Genomic DNA, 17,180 nt, shown 5'->3' on the forward strand with positions numbered 1-17,180 from the left:
TATTGTAATAGATATTAATTGGTGCATCAGAGACCTGCTAGAATCTCTTCAGCTAAATGAGTAAGTGTAATCACTTCTTGTGTTCCTCTTATAAGAGCTATTAATTCAGCTTTATACATTGAATTTGCCACTAGTGTTTGTCTTTTACTTGACCATGAAACTAATGAATTGCTCAAGTAAAATGTATATCCTGATATTGTACAATGCCCTTCTTGCATCATGCTGTCCATGTCTGTATATCTGTTCAATATTGATTGATCTGCACTGTCAAGTTGGAGCCAGACATTGTTTGTAGTTTTTAAGTACATGTAACAATGTTTAAGTGCCAGATAATACTCTATACTAGGGTCATTAAGGTATTTAGCTAACTGATTTGTTGCAAATACTATATCTGACTGTGTACAGTCTGTAATGTATCTAAGTGTACTAACCATGTTCATGTATAGTATATTAGACATTTGTTTTCTATTGTTATTGGTTTGTAATACTGTTTTTAATTGTGTACTAGGTTGTATGAGTGTTTGTACACTTTGTTCGTTTGTAAGTTTGTAACATTCAATTATACTATTAATATAATGTGTCTGACACATCCTAATGAATCTATACTCTCTGTTGTATTGAATCTCTATACTAAGTAGCTAGTGTAATTCACTACTGTCTGTATATTGTAAATGATGTGCAATAGATTGTTTTATCATTACAATAGTATTATTATTCATTACCACAATAGTAATATTGTCAACATGTACAAATAATATGGCTACAGTTATTTCTTTCTTATTTGCAAAGAATACAGTATTATCATGTTCGGATTTCATTAATCTGTATTTAAGTAGTATATTAGATAGTGTTTTATACCATCTTCTACCAGCTTGTTTTAATCTGTATAGTGCTTTTTGTAATTGTAATATTTGTCCATTCTGTAATCCATCTATTAAGTTACCTGGAGGAGGTTTAACATATATTTCTTTGTCTTCTGTCAATTGTCTATATAGATATGCCAATTTTATATCTATCTGATGTATTTCATAATTATTAGATGCTGCTCATACTAATATTAATTACACCATAGATAGTCTAACAGTAGGAGCAAATAAATTGTCTGTATGATAGTCAAGGCTGTTAATCTGATAGTTTCCTTGAACTACTAATTGTGCTTTGTATTTTTCTATACTATTGTTAGTGTATTGCTTTATTTTATAGACAAATTGTGTTCTAATAATGTTAATATTATTGTATGGATTTGTGATTTCCCATGTATTATGATTTTCTAATTGTTTTATTTTGTCTTTCATAGCTGTAATCCATGAATCACAATCCAGACATTAGATTGCTTCATAAAATAAAGTTGGATCCAATTGTATTTCACTTATTTTAGTATTAAATTCTGTTAAATGAATAGTAATATTATCTTCATCCTTTTTGCTAAGTGCATACATGTGTTTTGTTACACATTTATTCTCCATACATTGTTTAAGCTTGATAGTACATTCTGTCAGTTTCTGTTTCTGTTCCAATCAACATAGTTTAGGTTCTACTTCTTTTTTGGTTAATTTAACTTTGTTGTCTGTTAAGTCTGTTAGTTCTACCACTTTTCCTTTTTTATTAGGATCAGCATTGTCTGTATCATTATTGTCTGTTCTCATTATTCTATTGTCTGTTTTGTTATTTTTAATTATTAAACACTCGTTTGTATCATTGTTTGTATTGTCTATTTTCTCCCCTTCAATTTGAGGAGGTTTACTGAGAAATTGAATATTTTGTTCAATAGTGATTTTATTATTGTGCCAAGTTTTATAGCCTTTACTTTCATTATCTAATCCTATCCAACAAGTAATGATACCTTACTATTGTATTTTTGTAGGATTTTCGTTGCAAATGATAATATATTAACCAAATTCATGTATATTATCAATTGTTCTGTGGGTTCTGTAATGTTTGTAATGTAGAGTATTGTAATTTAATGTAGTACACAGTGTTCTATTATGAATATAAGTAATATGAATTACTGTTTTGGCTCATAATGTAAACAGTAATTTAGTAGATGTTAGATATACTCTTACACCTCTAAATATAGTTTTATGAGTTTGTTCTACTATTCTGTTCTGTTGTAGAGTATAATGTACTGTTAATCTTTGTTTTGTTCCTTATAAATCTAAATATTGTTGGAAATCTTCACTAAGGAATACAGTATTGTTATCACTTTGTAAAAGCTTTATTTTAACTCTGTGCTGTGTAAATATTTTAGTTGTCCATTATACATATTGTGTATATGTATTAGATTTTGTTTGTAATTTGAGCATTATGCACTAACGAGTAGAATTGTCTACAATTGTTAATAAGTAGTGTATGTTCTTATATGTGTACAGTTTGATAGGACCAATAATATTGATATGAATAAGATCTCCAAATTGATTTGCAAGTAGAGATTGATGTAGTTTTAGTATTGGTGTACATTCAATATTTGCTTTTATACATTCAATACATTCTTTTTCTTTGTAGTTTGTTATTTTAGTTGATAGTACACTTGGTTGTGTTTTTAATAATTGTTTGATATAATTGTAACTTATATGTCTAAGGTGTTTATGTATATTATAAATAGATAGTTTGTTCATCATTTTTAACAAATGATTATTGTACAAAATATACAAGTTATTTCTCAATTATATATGTCCAACATATTTGTTACATAGTGATGTTATAGTACAATTATCATTTGTAAACATAAAAGAATAACCTTCCCTACATAGTAGTGCTTGACTTATGAGGGAAAAGTTCATTTGTAGATAGTAATAGACGTTTTGTAATGTTATGACACTTCTTTCTTGTATATTCTTCAGAATTTCAATATGTATAGATCTAGCTCAATTAAGAGTCATCATTGATCTATTTGTAATAGTTACAATTGTAGGAGTTATGTTGTGTACATCTGTTAATCAAAATAGATAGAGAGTAGTATGTATTAATACACCAGAATTGAGTAAATCCATTGTTTGTATATAGGATTTCTTGTTAGCTATGATTGTATTTGTAAATATGTTAGTACATACCTAGGAAGTGTATTGTTTGAATTGTTTATCCTGGTTGCTTGGAATAAGAGTGTAGACATTATTGTTCATTTCAACATTGCCTTCCTTTAATTCAACATTGTTTTTGTTTAGGTTTTCAATAATAAATGTGTTTGTTGTGTTTTCTACAGTTTGGTTTGTTTTATACACAATGTTAGCTTGATGTTTGGCACAGGCAAGCTTTGTAGCTTCAGTAGGAGGTTTGTAGCATTCCTTAGAGAAATGTCCTGTTTTTCCACAATTGAAACATTTTGCTTTTGTTAGATTAAACAGATTTGGCAGATTGAATTTCCTCTGCTTATTAGCTTTATACATTGTATTAGCATGTACATTATTCTTTGTCTGATCATTAGAATCTTGTACTTGTTTAGCACAGTAATTGTTATAGGTGTTCTACAATGTAAGAATTAGTTACTTTGGTTCAACTTTCTTATGTTCATTAACTGGTTTGCCTTCGTTTTGGGCATCAGTAGATTGTATTATTGTATTTACTACATGTGTATATTACTCAGGAGTAGCAAGCAATATTGCTGCTTTGTATGTAGAGTTGTATGGTGGATCACTGTTAGTAGACAGAGTTGTATATGCTTCCTCAAGTCTGTCTAATGTATGTCTGAAATGTTTTACATAGTCTCTACAAATAAACAGTACTGATTTGTTAATGGCCTTTTTATGTACTGTCTAAGGGTTAAAGCATTCTTCAAGTGCTTTCATTAACTGAGGGATAGATGTATTAAAGTGTATATAGTTTGCCAATATTGTATTAGTAATGTTATTAACTATGCATACATAAATAGCCTTAGCTATCTCCCTCTCAGCTTTGTTCTACAGTTCATCCTTTAGTAAGTGTTCAAAGCACATAGCTGTAACACTAGAAACAATACAGTAGTGCCACATCTTGTAGTTTGCTTCAGTCTTAAGTATGGTGATGTTTTGACCAAAGTATTTAAGTATGTCAGCAGGTTTGCAGCATGTGTCAGTGTGAGGGGGAACCATATTACTAAGTTAATGTAGGCAGGGAGCTTAAGGCTCATAACATGATAAGAGGGAAAACTTAAGGGGGGCACACATAGACAAGGGGTAAGGTGATGATTGACTGCTCAGTGTCTCTTGTCCTTATATTGTATATATTCTAACTAAGACATTATAAAGTCATTGTCTTGTAGTTTGTCTGTTGATAAACTAATCATCTCATAATAATATGTTTTATTTAGGTTGCTAGTCTGGCAAAAAGAGTCAATAATTCAGGTCAACTCAAGTCTTGGTTTGAGTCCCTTGTTGATACTATAACTAAAGACCCAAACTCACTAATTACTAGTGAAAAGCATACTTTGGATAGAAGGGTTTCCACAAGGTGGAATTCTGACCTTGCTTGTTTGAATGCTTATTTTCTCTTGTATCCAATTGTTGAGCAATTAACTACAGTACAAGAGTTTAAGCTTCAAAATTTTGTCTTATCAGACACCCAACTCTACCTTGCAAAAGAACTATGTAATATACTTCTAGTAAGTGATTATATTACTTTATATTTATTTATCTTACATATTTTATAGATTGTTGAGGGGCCAACACATTTGTTTTCACAAGCAAATGTTCCCCTTATTACTAATATTATTCCTATGCTTCTGGTTATTCAACAAGCACTCACAAGAGCTAGTAAGGATACCTCTCAGCCTTCTGTCTTGAGAATTGCTGCCTATGCTAGTACACTTGTTTGCAAGAAGTATTATACTCTTACTGATGAGTGTAAGATATACTACATTGTAATAGGTATAATTCCTTAATAATTCTTTGTACATTAATTATATTGATTTACTTTATTTAATAGTAATGTCTCCAGACAAGAAACTTGACTAGTTTCTCAGAAACAATTTCCCTGTCTCTGAGATTAATGAAATCCGAAATGTAGTGATAAAACAGTAGGAGGAGTCATACAAAAAGTACTAGTGTACTTTTATTTCCTTAGTGCTTCAACACTCACAAACAATTGTAAGCCTTTTATTATTTATTTACTTATTTTATATTAATTTTTATTCAAGCACCAGTCTTGCTATATACTGGAAGCAGAGGAAATGACTTCTGAGAGGGAGACAATTGATAGTATTCATGTTTACCTTGCCAGTACAGCTGTTCCTCTATCAACTATTAAGGAAGCAGGTGGACTCCTTCAGTATTAGTATTCAAAAATTGGAGGATGTCCAAGCTTAGCCTACATGGGCCTTGACTTCTGTTCAGCACCTGGTAAGTTTTATTATTTAGAACTTGAGACAATAAATCTTAAGTTTCATTTATTTAGCAACCTCTGTTGATACAGAGAGAGCATTTTCTCATGAACATCATCAAATTAATTTTATGCAACATAATATAGCTTCAAATACTTTTATTGCTCAAATGGCTGTTGGATCTTAGAATGATACCCTACTTTTTTCTAATATTAATGATGCTTTTTCAATTCTTAAAGCTAAAACATCTCAAACTACCAGTTCTTAAGTATATTTTCAATTACTTGCATTAATTTTTCAATTATTTATATTTTTTCTTTGTATATTTTAATGTTGTTATACCCATACTAATTAGTAGAGTTAATAGTACATATTGATTAACATGTAACTACAAAAAGTGTGATAAGAAAATTAAAAGAGCAAAACTTACACCAGGTATCGAGCAAAGGTTTGCTTAACCGCGGCTACTGCGGTAGCCGTGGGAATTTTAGCCGCGGATAAGCTTATCCGCGGTTGTTGTTGCGGTCAACGGTGACAGTCCCTACACTCCACTTTCAATGTTTCATTCTTATTTCATCGTCTGTCTCTCTATCATCCTTACAGCTCTTTGAAACGCTAGTATTCTACGTTCATAGCATTTTTAAGCAGGCTAGAGAGGATGAATGTCTAGAATTCGTCCAAATAGAATTTTCGTGCAAGCTCGACTAGCTACGGAAAGCACCGCAACTTTGCTTCATATTCGCTGTACTTGTGCCACTACTTACGCATTGCACTCGACTATTTTGGGCATTCGTCTTGCCCAAGTAAAATATTCTTTGCAGCATCCACCTATCTATCTGTACGTAAACCACCTTTTTCGGGTTTGAAGCTGTACTGAGATCAGACACACAAAACTTCAAAGTCATCCGGCCTCAACCATGGCACGTTTTCCAGTTCTCGGGCGGCTATACTACCGTGAATACGTCGCAGTCATCTTCGGTTTTATCTTAATAACATTCGAAACGCTATTGCGTTCAATAATCTTCTTCCTACCATCGCCGGTCATCCGCTGGTTCCATGACCAGACGCGTCGGCTCTTCAAAGCGATCGTTCATGTCGGTTCTAAGCCACCTGTCGTGTCTGGTGAAGAAGCTCATCGTGCTCATCTAATCCGTGTCGCTGTTGAGTTTGGAGACTTGTGCTCCGTATATGGATATGATTGGGAGGAGCACATCGTACAGACGAAGGATGGCTATCTGCTTTCGATCCATCGCATTCCTCGAGCCCGCAGTGAGCGGACTGATTGTGAAGCCAGGAGGAGAAAACCAGTTGTCTATCTCCACCATGGACTTCTTATGTGTTCTGAAATCTTCATGTGCTTGACGAGCGCAGAGCGTTCCCTACCGCTTGTACTTGCGGAGGCAGGTTATGATGTCTGGTTAGGCAATAATCGCGGGAACAAATACTCACGCAAGCACACATCCCTCAATCCACATAGTCAAGCGTTCTGGAACTTCGGTATCGATGAATATGCTATGCATGACATCCCGGATAGCATTGCGTACATTCTAGAGGCGACGGGCGAGAAAAGCCTAAGTTATGTCGGTTTCAGTCAGGGAACGGCGCAGGCATTTGCTGCTCTTAGCATTAACCCGTCGTTGAATAAGAAGGTCGACGTTTTTGTCGCTTTGGCCCCTGCCATGAGTCCACCAGGCTTATCTGCGCCGCTCGTTGATGGTCTTATGAAAGCCTCGTGAGTCGCTATTCATATCAATTTCCCTGATTCTACCTTACTGATAAACTTGTTTAGTCCTGCTCTTATGTACTTGTTCTTCGGCCGGCGTTCAATCCTCCATTCTACAACAACTTGGCAATCTATCCTTTATCCGCCCATTTTCACTTCCATAATCTCACGTTCACTGACCTTCCTCTTCGCTTGGACCTCTGATCAAATCACTCCAATCCAAAAAATCGCAGCGTATGCACATCTGTACTCCGGTACGTCGACCAAAGCCGTAGTACATTGGTTCCAGATTATGCGGAATGCGGAATTCACAATGTACGACGACGATGTGAAGAGCGGGCTTAGTCCTTTACGTGCAGGCGAGCGTGGGAAGGCGAGATTTTATTATCGACCTGCAAGGTTCCCGACGAAGAACATCAAGACACCGACCGTGTTACTTTACGGAACGAGTGATTCGTTAGTGGATATTGACGTGATGAGACGTCAACTACCCGAACACGCTGTGTCGATCCCGCTGGATGGGTATGAGCACTTGGATATACTCTGGGGAAAGAACGTACATGAGGATGTGATTCCTGAGGTGATGGTAGCGCTTAGGTCGAATGCACGCATCCCTGAGCCGCCGATGAAGGTGAGGTCGCAATCGCAGAAGATGTGGGATAATGAGAATGGAGATGGACTCGTGGTTGATAATGGTGAGGTCTCAGACACTTAGGCTTGATTTCTCTTCTTTTTTCAACTTCTGTTTGTCGTTCTTCGCATTCAACTTCATGATGCCCAGACAAATAGCCATGGACAAGGCATAAGCATTTCGCAGTGATTATTGTACGTTCGTATAGTCTCCATGTATTTATAAGACAGGGTAGGACAGGACTCTGTTGGTGGAACATTACAATACGAATTCTTATAATTTCATGACCCCGTGATTGTCTATCTTATTGACAGAGGGCAATGCTGTCTGCACAGTGTTTACTTGGGGCTTACTATTGATCATTTGCCTGGAGTAATTTCTCTCCTAGTGTCCGAATCGCATCAGTGTATGCTGGCGTTGGCATCAGACATGATGTGCTGTACGTAAGTCATTTTGTTTCACTAAAACAAGCTATTCAATTCAATGCATGTATATTTCAATGAATGTAATCTCTAGTGAGAGCCAGTAATTTGCTTTTTCTCGAGTACATTAGGGCAGTCAATGCAGAGCTATAGATACTAAGACAACATACTGAAAGGAACGAAAGATAAATGTAATAAATAAACGATGCATTATCGCGAATGCAATGCCTGGAGCCTTTGAAGTTCATCCTCGTACGAGGGTGGCGGTGCCGCCAACCCGTCTCGCTCCCGCTTAATCTGCTCGATCTCCTGCCGCAGACCTTCCACTTCGGCTCTCCAGTTACCCAGCCGTAGGATATTCCTACGGGGATTTGGTGGCGCACTAGGTGATAACGTGCTCGAGCCTGCCGAACTTGGCGGCGGAATTTCGGACTTGTTATTGTATTTCCCATATACCGCGTTTTTACCTCTCCAGTCTTTTGCAGATACGGTCAGCGTACCAGAGGATGATGGAGCAACGTAGGTCGACCTAATTAAATTACCGGAGGAATTACTATAACCAGTATATGGGGAAATGGTCAGTTCAGACATGTCCGCTGTCGAAGCTGGCGGACGGAGCACGACCATGGAACTGGCTGGGTAGTCCCCGGACGTCGATCGATCCACGCGGTTGTACTTGCTAGCTGACTCGTACTTGCTTCGACGACGACGATAGAAGAATACACTCGCGCCAACGATGCCTAACAGGCCTACAGCCCCGCCGACAGCGCCTCCGATAATAGCTGGTGTATTGCTTGTATTGCTGTCGTCCCCAGGTGTACCTGTCACCGAGATTGGCCTGATAGGGAGACTAAAATGACATGAGGTTGAAATATTCGCAAACCAAGTTTAGAACTTACCCCAATGCTAAATTCGCGAACGTCGCTCCTATTGTTGGGCTACGTGACAAATGTTTTGTTATACGCGCCAGTGATCGACAACGACCGCATCCTCACCTATTCTCTCCTCCAATCTGCGTTCCATCGCGTGGACTGAACAGAATTGGAAATGGAAGGTGTTGTGGTAGAAATGCTGATATATACCCATGGATTTGCGAGTGCATGGCGTCTCGCACGGATATATCAGAGGTACTAGCCGCAGCGAACATCATCCAGTCTAATGAATATCTGATCAGCCATGGTCAAGTCAAGCAGCAACCCAAGATCTCACCAGAACGCGTGACTGAGGAAGTGTTTGAGGCGTCCATGGGAATACCATATTGCCACTGTGCTGGCGTAGAACAGATATCAGGGCAGGAGACAAATAATTAAAAAACTCGTACAAAGTTGTGACCTGTAAAATTCTGTTTGTGCGACATACACCTTAAAGGACATTAGGAAATTTGTAATACGACGAAACTTTAGAGGACCTCACGGAGTTCGGGAAAAGGTTTAGTTGCAACAGTTTGTCCGCATACAAGTTATAGATTAATCCTGAGTTCGATGAGCCAAAGCTTATCGAAATCTGAGCTGAACCAGCCGCAATGCTTGTCCACTGTTGAGCATATTGCTGTGCAACAGCCTGCGAAGGGACGATAGTCAGAATCGTACTTAATTCATCTCACAAAATACACATACATTAAAATTGGTTTGGTCGGCCGTATGTCCCGTATAGCCGCTTATCTTGGCCATGGCGCCGATACCAACGATACCCTTCAGTATGACGTTTGTCTGATTATTCGCGTTTATAGCATCTGAGAGTGACGCCGTCCTGCGCGTCATTTGGTTCAGAAGAGGCCTGTCAAGAACTCAAAGTAAAAACGTACTGGTCTCCGGGATTCACAGTATTGTTAACCAAGTAATCAGCCCATTTCTTCAGGAGATCATACTGTTTTGGATTTGGTAGAAAATCAGAGAAGGAAACGGCATATTAAATGAAGCACTTACGTGTTGGTTAATGAGACGACCATCACCGGAAGCCTGAACATGCGCCAAGCTCATGATGATCATATTCGCAGATTCTACATTTAATAAGTCAGAGGCGCCGAGGCACGTAGCCTTGAACGTTACTCATAGATACATACGTTCAATCCTTTGGTTATGCCCGCTGGGATTTCCCGTGGCATTCGGAAATGCAGTACCTATAAGAATAAATATTAGTCGAGATAAAATAAGAAGGAAAAGTCCGGATGGCATACCTAGGTCCTGTGCAGCGTATGGATTCGTGTACTGCGTACTCTCTTGATACTCCATAAGCGGACCCAAGAGGTAGCCGAGAATATCAGGATTAAGATACAGATACGCAGGCATCGCGGCATACAGCACATCGACGGCACTTACTCTGATAGTTTCAACGCATTACTCACGTGTTCCGGCTGCAAAAGTAGAACGGCATAACTCACCCCCCGGAACCTATACCACCCATATCGTTCAAAAACGCCTTCACGTCCGACATGTTGAAACTGCTAGAGGCATCCTTGAGAAGAGTATATTCAAGCGCACCCATGACCTGCCGGGTGGAGAGGCTTAGGATGTCCGCATAATTGGTTGAGACCTGCCCGGCGTCTCTGAGTATTTTGTTATCTAGGGTTGTTGCGGCGGTCATAGCATCATCAAAATGGTTCAGTACGTCCTCGATCTGCATAGCCTGTGTTAAATGAAACCTTTTTAGGAATTAAGAGAAGGTAAGGCTGACAGCGTCACGAATATTGGAGAAGTTTGACCAGTAATACGAGCTTCTCTTCTCAATCTGGACATTTCTATTGGCGTATTGCACGACTGGATCACGTACGACACCCAAAGTATACACCACTGGGTCGCTCACAGACGAAATAGTTCCAAGGTCAACTGCAATGGCCATGGTGTCAAAAAATGGTCTAGATTTCGTTTACCATGAGACGGGTAACAAAAATGCATGAAATGTAGCTTACTGGCCAATAGCATGAAAAGAGCCATCGGATGTCTTTGGAAGAGTCGTAACGGACCCGTTATTAAACGATCCACGCATGTCTGGGGAGTTTGCAATTTGCCACGATACACCATTTGCCTACAACGATATTAATCAGAAAAGGCTCTGCATTGCATACCATCGTCAATTGTCATAGGACGGGTTGATGTACCTTCTTCATGCAATAGTATAACGTCCCGTCTTGCGGTCGTTTATTGAGTTCTTGAAATGGCAAGGGTGAAGAAGGATTCATTTGCAAATATACGAAATCGCTCGATTCGTTAAACGTCCAGTTTGCTTGCACTCCAGAATTTCCGCCAATGAATTCTACAGACACAAACATCAACCAGAATGTCTCTTGGAGTGGACGTCGCGTTCACCTCCCGATACGTCTGAGTAAATCTGGACACTGTGAGAGCCTCCATCGTTTGGCTGCACGGTGATGTACATGTATGAAAATGGCAGTGATTGTCGAGCGAGATCGGTGGGCTAACGAAATGATGAATTTAGCTGGGTGTCGGGATTGAAGAAAAAGTGCTACGACGCACCTCAATCGGGCTCAAGAAAGTTATATTTACATTGACCGGACCGGTTTGATAAAGATACGATGATCGTGTTGGAGTGAATGTAAATTCCTTCTGAAGAACACCAGTATTACCAGCTGGTTTGTCTGTTGCACCGAGAAACCGATATGCGGTCCCGTCGACACGAATCGAGCCGTACCATCCCAAAGCCTAGGGGAGTGACTTGTTAGAAACGAAATGGTGAAATCTAGTTTAATGTACACTAAGACTTCTGTCCCAGGTTCTCGGCCATGCATCGCTGAGAGCTTGAGAGCCGTTTCCGTATCCTAATGGAGCCCATACGTTGAGATATGAAGATTTGACGGCGAGAGGTAATGATGGAGGGTTGAAAGGCGTAGCCGACCAAGCAGTCAAGGGTCCTGTCTGAGCGATACAATCTGTCGCGAGTAAAAGAGGGGCAAGGAGGGCAACTAGCATCATGCTCGAGGTTCAGCAGAACATAAGGGAGTAGAAATGACAGAGGAGACGCCTGTGCCACTAGTAAAAACTCGCGGACGACGCGGGAGAAGGAGGAGAAACGTGCAAGTAGATTTATTGCTCCAAGATTCGTCCAACATCATGCGATCATTGTATGATCGTGATTGGTACTCGTTGGTCGCCCTTGGCAGACACCGCGGTAAGCAGCATCACCGCCCAAGAACTATTCATGTAAGCTCGGTACGGGTCTAAGTCCGAAATGTCATCCGTCTTTTATTGAAAGGGTTCGGTGAGGCAAATTAGGCTGATAGTCCGAGCTCTATAGATGGAAATGACGGAAGCAGAACCTGCAGAACACATAACAGTGCTTTTGGCCGACATGGGCAACATTTGTCAATTTTGACTTGTTGATTCGCTCATGACATTTCCTCAATGGAGAATCCGCCTTTATTATTTCCCGCATCCACGTGCAGTTTCAGTTAGAGCTTAGTGGATTACGTAATGTGCACTAACGGAGGTTCGCGTACAGCAGCACAGCCTCAGTGGCGACTTGTGAGGTGAGGCAAGAATGTAATGCCTCTCCAACTATTACAACCTCATTAATATACGTATCCCTCGTCGCCACAGTATAATACAACGATGAATAGCTGTTATTCAGGCTAACGTCGTCTCAGTAATGAACCTGGGCAAACTTGCAAAGTACATTGCACGCAACCTCAATTTCTTTCGCATACATGTGCTCTTCTTGTAAGTGCGATATCCATGTGATGATAGAGATAGCCATCTGCGGCTGACATACACTCATTTTCAGCATCTTCACGCCACTTATTTTCGCCGCGATATTCTATGCTGCAAATGGCGCGACACATGTTGCGTTCATAGACGCGTTATTTGCTTGTGTTAGCGCGATATGCTGCTGTGGACTCATTACCGTCGACTTGAGTTCCCTCACGGGATTCCAGCAAGCGATCTTGTTTTTCCTTGCATCGGTCGGAAATCCGGTATGATCCTGTCTGTGTTCTGTTGCATTGACAAACAACTGACCGGAGACATCAAAGGTGATTGTCTCATGGGTGATTGTTTACATTCGGAGGTATGTAATGACTTATATACTCTAGGAATTAGCATTAGAAAGTGACGCATAAATAAAATTCCAGACGCTACTTCAACAAGAAATTGAAAAACATAGTGGAAGCAGAGATCACAAAGCGCAAGCAACTCACTGGTCACAGCGAGGAAGGCAAGGACTGGTTACTGCGTGGAATATCACGTGTATTCTCCAGACATCCGACGAGGCAGAGTGCCAATGAAAGCACTTTGAATAGAAAGTTCACGAAAGAAAACGAAAGTGAAGCCAAGCAATCGGGACATTCAAGCCAGTCCAGAATAATTCGGCGCACGTCCGACGCGCCTCGACGTGTCGACCCAAACGGTCTGATCTCTGATCCGGTTCCAGTCCCGAACTTAGCACCACACAGCACGGCTTCTTCATCATTGTTGCGGCAAGCTGTCACGCATGGCGAGGACCCGTCCGTTCTTTCAGAAACAACCCTTGACAAGCCACAGGCGGTGGACTTCCGTGAGCCCGTCCGAGTTCCAGAGAGACAAGGCTCAGGAGCTATCCATAGAACGTCCAGTATCATAGTCCATGATGATCGAAGTACGTTTCCTTGACTCCTCTGCTTATCCATCCCTTATTATTAAGAAAAACTGATTTCGCATATTCTAGCATACATCCCTCCTGGTGGTGTACCGCTTCAGCGTCGTGCATCAACGTTCCCTACCCAGACACTTAGATCCATCCACGCAGGCGACACAATTCACGCGCAGTCCGAGCAATCGTATCCAGAAACGAGGAACAGTGGTTTCGGCGGATTCCCATATCCTACAACGCTTCTCTACCAACTCCTCAAGAAAGCATTTCCAAGCGTACGTCGCGCCTTTTCACGTGCTTCGGCTGCCATAGCGAGGAAGCTGCATATAATACTATCTGGCTCGACTGCACGTGGCTCTGAGAAAGGAGTGAAACGGAGCACGGCGAAGTATTTCTCGGCTTCGTTCAATGCGCTCATTGGAAGGAACTCGATGTTTTATAATTTGACTGAAGAAGATTTGGAGGAACTTGGTGGTGTGGAGTATCGTGGTCTGAATGCGCTCCTTTGGCTCATCGCTACTGTACGTCGATCATTCACTTTCCCTTGCTGATAACAATTTCGGATATACGGATGAGCTTCAGAATTGATGAAAAATGTCTTTTATTACAGTATCATTTCGGAGTCCACCTCCTTTGCTTCACGATCATCGCGCCTTACATGGCCATTCCGCGTTGGGCACCTATTCTTGAACCACCAAATCAACATCGGAAGATAAATCCGGTGTGGTATTCTGCATTCCAAGTTGTAGGGGCGTACTCGACGACGGGAATGTCGCTTGTGGATCAGTCGATGGTTCCGTTCCAGGAGGCGTACCCTCTTATATTCGTATGCACGTTCTTGATCTTGGCTGGGAATCTAGCATATGTATGTCTTTGCACTTCTTTCTTATTTTAGTTGAACGATAAATTATTGAAACGATAATGTTACAGCCCGTATTGTGAGTATTTAATTCTGTAATGCATCTCAGGAAATTACCAAAATACTATGCAATTGTTCAGTCTTCGGTTCTACATGTAAGTTTACTATTGTTTCGATGATACCGGTCGACTAATTGATCAATCGGAAAAAGTTGGTTTATCATGAAGGTCTCAACTCGTACTTCTCTAAATGAGACTCTGCAATTTCTGCTCGACCATCCTCGCCGATGTTATATTTACCTCTTTCCTTCGCCTCACACGTGGCTCCTATGGGGTGTGGTGATATTTCTCATGTACGTATCATTATTCGTTCATATTCAGGCAATCTCCTACCTTTTAAATCGTACCATTCTTGACGGACCCCCTTTGTGTACAGCATTGTCGACTGGTTCTTCTTCCTTGTACTAAATATTGGTGAGGCTGTCTACGATGCGATTCCACTCGGCGTACGGTTTGCAATCGGCATTCTGCAGTCAACGTCCGTAAGAGCTGCGGGATTTGCGACTGTGGCGACGTCGAGTTTTGCACCAGCTTTACAGTGGGTAATTTGCTCTTTAGCCTGAATCATTAGATATGCAATATTACGAGACTGTTACTAATTTGATAAATGTGTAGGGTGTTGTATGTGATGGTGATGTATCTCGCCATTTGTAAGTCGTTTTTGTTCTTTGCCTCAGCATCAAGTACTATCGAAGGTCTGACTACTCTTAAGATCCGATCACACTCAGGTATGATACAAGTAATTCATTTTCTTCACGTCAACGCTTGCTAAGACGCAAACTAATTCCAAGTGTCCGGGCAACGAACGTCTATGAAGAGAAGTCACTAGGTATCTTCGAAGACCAAGAAGATTATCACGCAGAAGAGCCGACGGTGGAGCAGGCTACTTTTGCGTCATACGGCAAGTTCATTGTATGGCATACGCGAAGACAACTTGCTTTTGGTGGGCGTGAACTTTGTTGTTCGGGTTCGCGATTTCTAACGAAGTGTGCTCTACGAAGATATGTGGTGGCTTGGCGTGGCCTTGTTCCTCTGCTGTATTGTTGAACGCGGCAAGATTCAGAACCAAGGTAACTTCCAATGGTTCACCATCTTCGCTCTCAGTCAGTCTCTCCTTGTCTACAGCATTTAGAGTTGTGGTACATATCCGTTCTATATTACCAGTATTCGAAATGATGTCTGCCTACGCTGGGGTTGGGATGAGTTTGGGTGTGCCTTACGTCAGTAATTTCCTTGTTACCACTGCTGTATCTGTATATCGGTGATTTTGACACGTTTTAAACGTTCAGGATAGCTTCTCCTTTTCTGGGGCCCTTACATCGCTCTCGAAATTCATCATAATTATTGTGATGATACGGGGACGACACCGTTACTTACCTGTCGCGATTGACCGTGCTGTCTTGCTCCCTCATGAATTCAAGAAAGTGACTCCAAGTGCTGGTCTAGTGGAACACGATGGTGATAGAGTAGCTGAAGATGCGGATAGAGATGCAATTTCTGAATCCAATAGACTTGTCCACACTAATAAAGGTGCTGTAGAGAAAGATGGATCATAAGAGCGCATATATTGCTGTGTTTCACGACTGCAACTTATGTCTGTGTATTGCAATTTGTATTAGATAGTAAAGTGTTCAAATATAGTTAGAGCCCGTCCTTCTCTACCTTGTTGAGTGCGACGGGTTTAAAGCTGGATAGCTTTCAGTGGTCTGCGATTTTTTTTCCGGGACGAAACGATAAAATGGAGGGACAACCTGGCGAAGAAAGATAAGGGGTGTAAGAAGGGACGAGAAGATGGTCATTAGCCAGAATAACATTGTCGTCAAGAGTGGCATGGAAACTTACCGTGTCTAAACGGTGATAGATTTCCAGATGACGTACAAGTAGGTCTTTCCACGACCCTTGTTGATATCAGTGATCATACCATCCCAACCTGCAGCCTCAGGAAAAAGTCTTTATTATTATATACTCTTATATGCATATATAATATGTAAAAAAACAATATTATCCATAATGACATTTATTGCACCCCTCATTGGATAAGATATATAAAAGATACTATAAGGTTGTAATAAGACAGATTTATGTTATGAGAATTAATAAACATTACATGTCCTTACAATGGGGATATAAGAATTATAGCTCTTAGGAAAGTCTATAATGGTATATATTGCACCCCTCTTCTGATATGGCATAATACTTCTTCTGCTATCTTATAATCCTTAAATAAGTTAATTTACAGCTTATATCTTATCTGAATGGCTTATTATACAATATATATTTTATTTAAATATTTTATTCTTTACTAACAATGCCGAACGGTACATAATATTAACACATTATAACAGAAACAAAACTATCACTACCTTAGCAAATCACAACAACCGATAGACGTACCATGGGTATTCATCTCCTCGTGCTCTTTCTTCCTCTGCTTCGCGAGTTCGCCCCAGTATTTACGTTCCTCTACAAACAGCGAACGCCATTGGTATGAGATTGTTTTGGAGAGGTCAGCTCGACGCTGATGTCGTGCGACCAGGTTGCCTTCTGCAGGTAGTGCAGCCTCTGCCTCGTTCTTTTTCAAACAGCATTCACGACAGAAGACAATGAATGCGTCCT

The 17,180-nt window shown here is 40.2% G+C and overlaps 4 protein-coding genes across 4 annotated transcripts; 2 read left to right on the forward strand and 2 right to left on the reverse strand.

Annotated features, from left to right (window-relative positions):
• Positions 1–6,207: 6,207 nt before the first annotated feature.
• Positions 6,208–7,728, forward strand: FOMMEDRAFT_101450 (alpha/beta-hydrolase; the record flags this gene model as incomplete). The annotated part of the gene is made up of 2 exons (XM_007261912.1): positions 6,208–7,022; positions 7,080–7,728. 2 exons carry the CDS (start codon positions 6,208–6,210, stop codon positions 7,726–7,728), a joined length of 1,464 nt encoding a protein of 487 aa, XP_007261974.1.
• Positions 7,729–8,276: 548 nt separating this feature from the next.
• FOMMEDRAFT_150680 (DUF1793-domain-containing protein) lies at positions 8,277–11,995 on the reverse strand (the record flags this gene model as incomplete). The annotated part of the gene is made up of 18 exons (XM_007261913.1): positions 8,277–8,916; positions 8,966–9,004; positions 9,062–9,221; positions 9,276–9,335; positions 9,388–9,427; positions 9,480–9,626; positions 9,683–9,815; positions 9,871–9,932; positions 9,992–10,065; positions 10,129–10,185; positions 10,243–10,385; positions 10,447–10,691; positions 10,740–10,920; positions 10,975–11,090; positions 11,164–11,318; positions 11,372–11,480; positions 11,540–11,725; positions 11,777–11,995. 18 exons carry the CDS (start codon positions 11,993–11,995, stop codon positions 8,277–8,279), a joined length of 2,766 nt encoding a protein of 921 aa, XP_007261975.1.
• Positions 11,996–12,668: 673 nt separating this feature from the next.
• On the forward strand, positions 12,669–16,125 carry FOMMEDRAFT_101451 (TrkH-domain-containing protein; the record flags this gene model as incomplete). Its single annotated transcript, XM_007261914.1, has 16 exons — positions 12,669–12,739; positions 12,804–12,993; positions 13,051–13,085; positions 13,150–13,652; positions 13,722–14,167; positions 14,257–14,511; positions 14,577–14,584; positions 14,646–14,660; positions 14,717–14,857; positions 14,941–15,102; positions 15,180–15,214; positions 15,277–15,292; positions 15,356–15,507; positions 15,566–15,667; positions 15,729–15,784; positions 15,854–16,125. 16 exons carry the CDS (start codon positions 12,669–12,671, stop codon positions 16,118–16,120), a joined length of 2,454 nt encoding a protein of 817 aa, XP_007261976.1. The 3' UTR covers positions 16,121–16,125.
• A 798-nt stretch (positions 16,126–16,923) lies between these two features.
• Positions 16,924–17,073, reverse strand: FOMMEDRAFT_73088 (uncharacterized protein; the record flags this gene model as incomplete). The annotated part of the gene is made up of 1 exon (XM_007261915.1): positions 16,924–17,073. A coding segment is annotated over one exon (150 nt), but the record flags the coding sequence as incomplete, so codon positions are not given.
• Between the last annotated feature and the right edge of the window lie 107 nt (positions 17,074–17,180).

This window comes from Fomitiporia mediterranea, assembly GCF_000271605.1.
Source record: "Fomitiporia mediterranea MF3/22 unplaced genomic scaffold FOMMEscaffold_1, whole genome shotgun sequence".
NCBI lineage: Eukaryota > Fungi > Basidiomycota > Agaricomycetes > Hymenochaetales > Hymenochaetaceae > Fomitiporia > Fomitiporia mediterranea.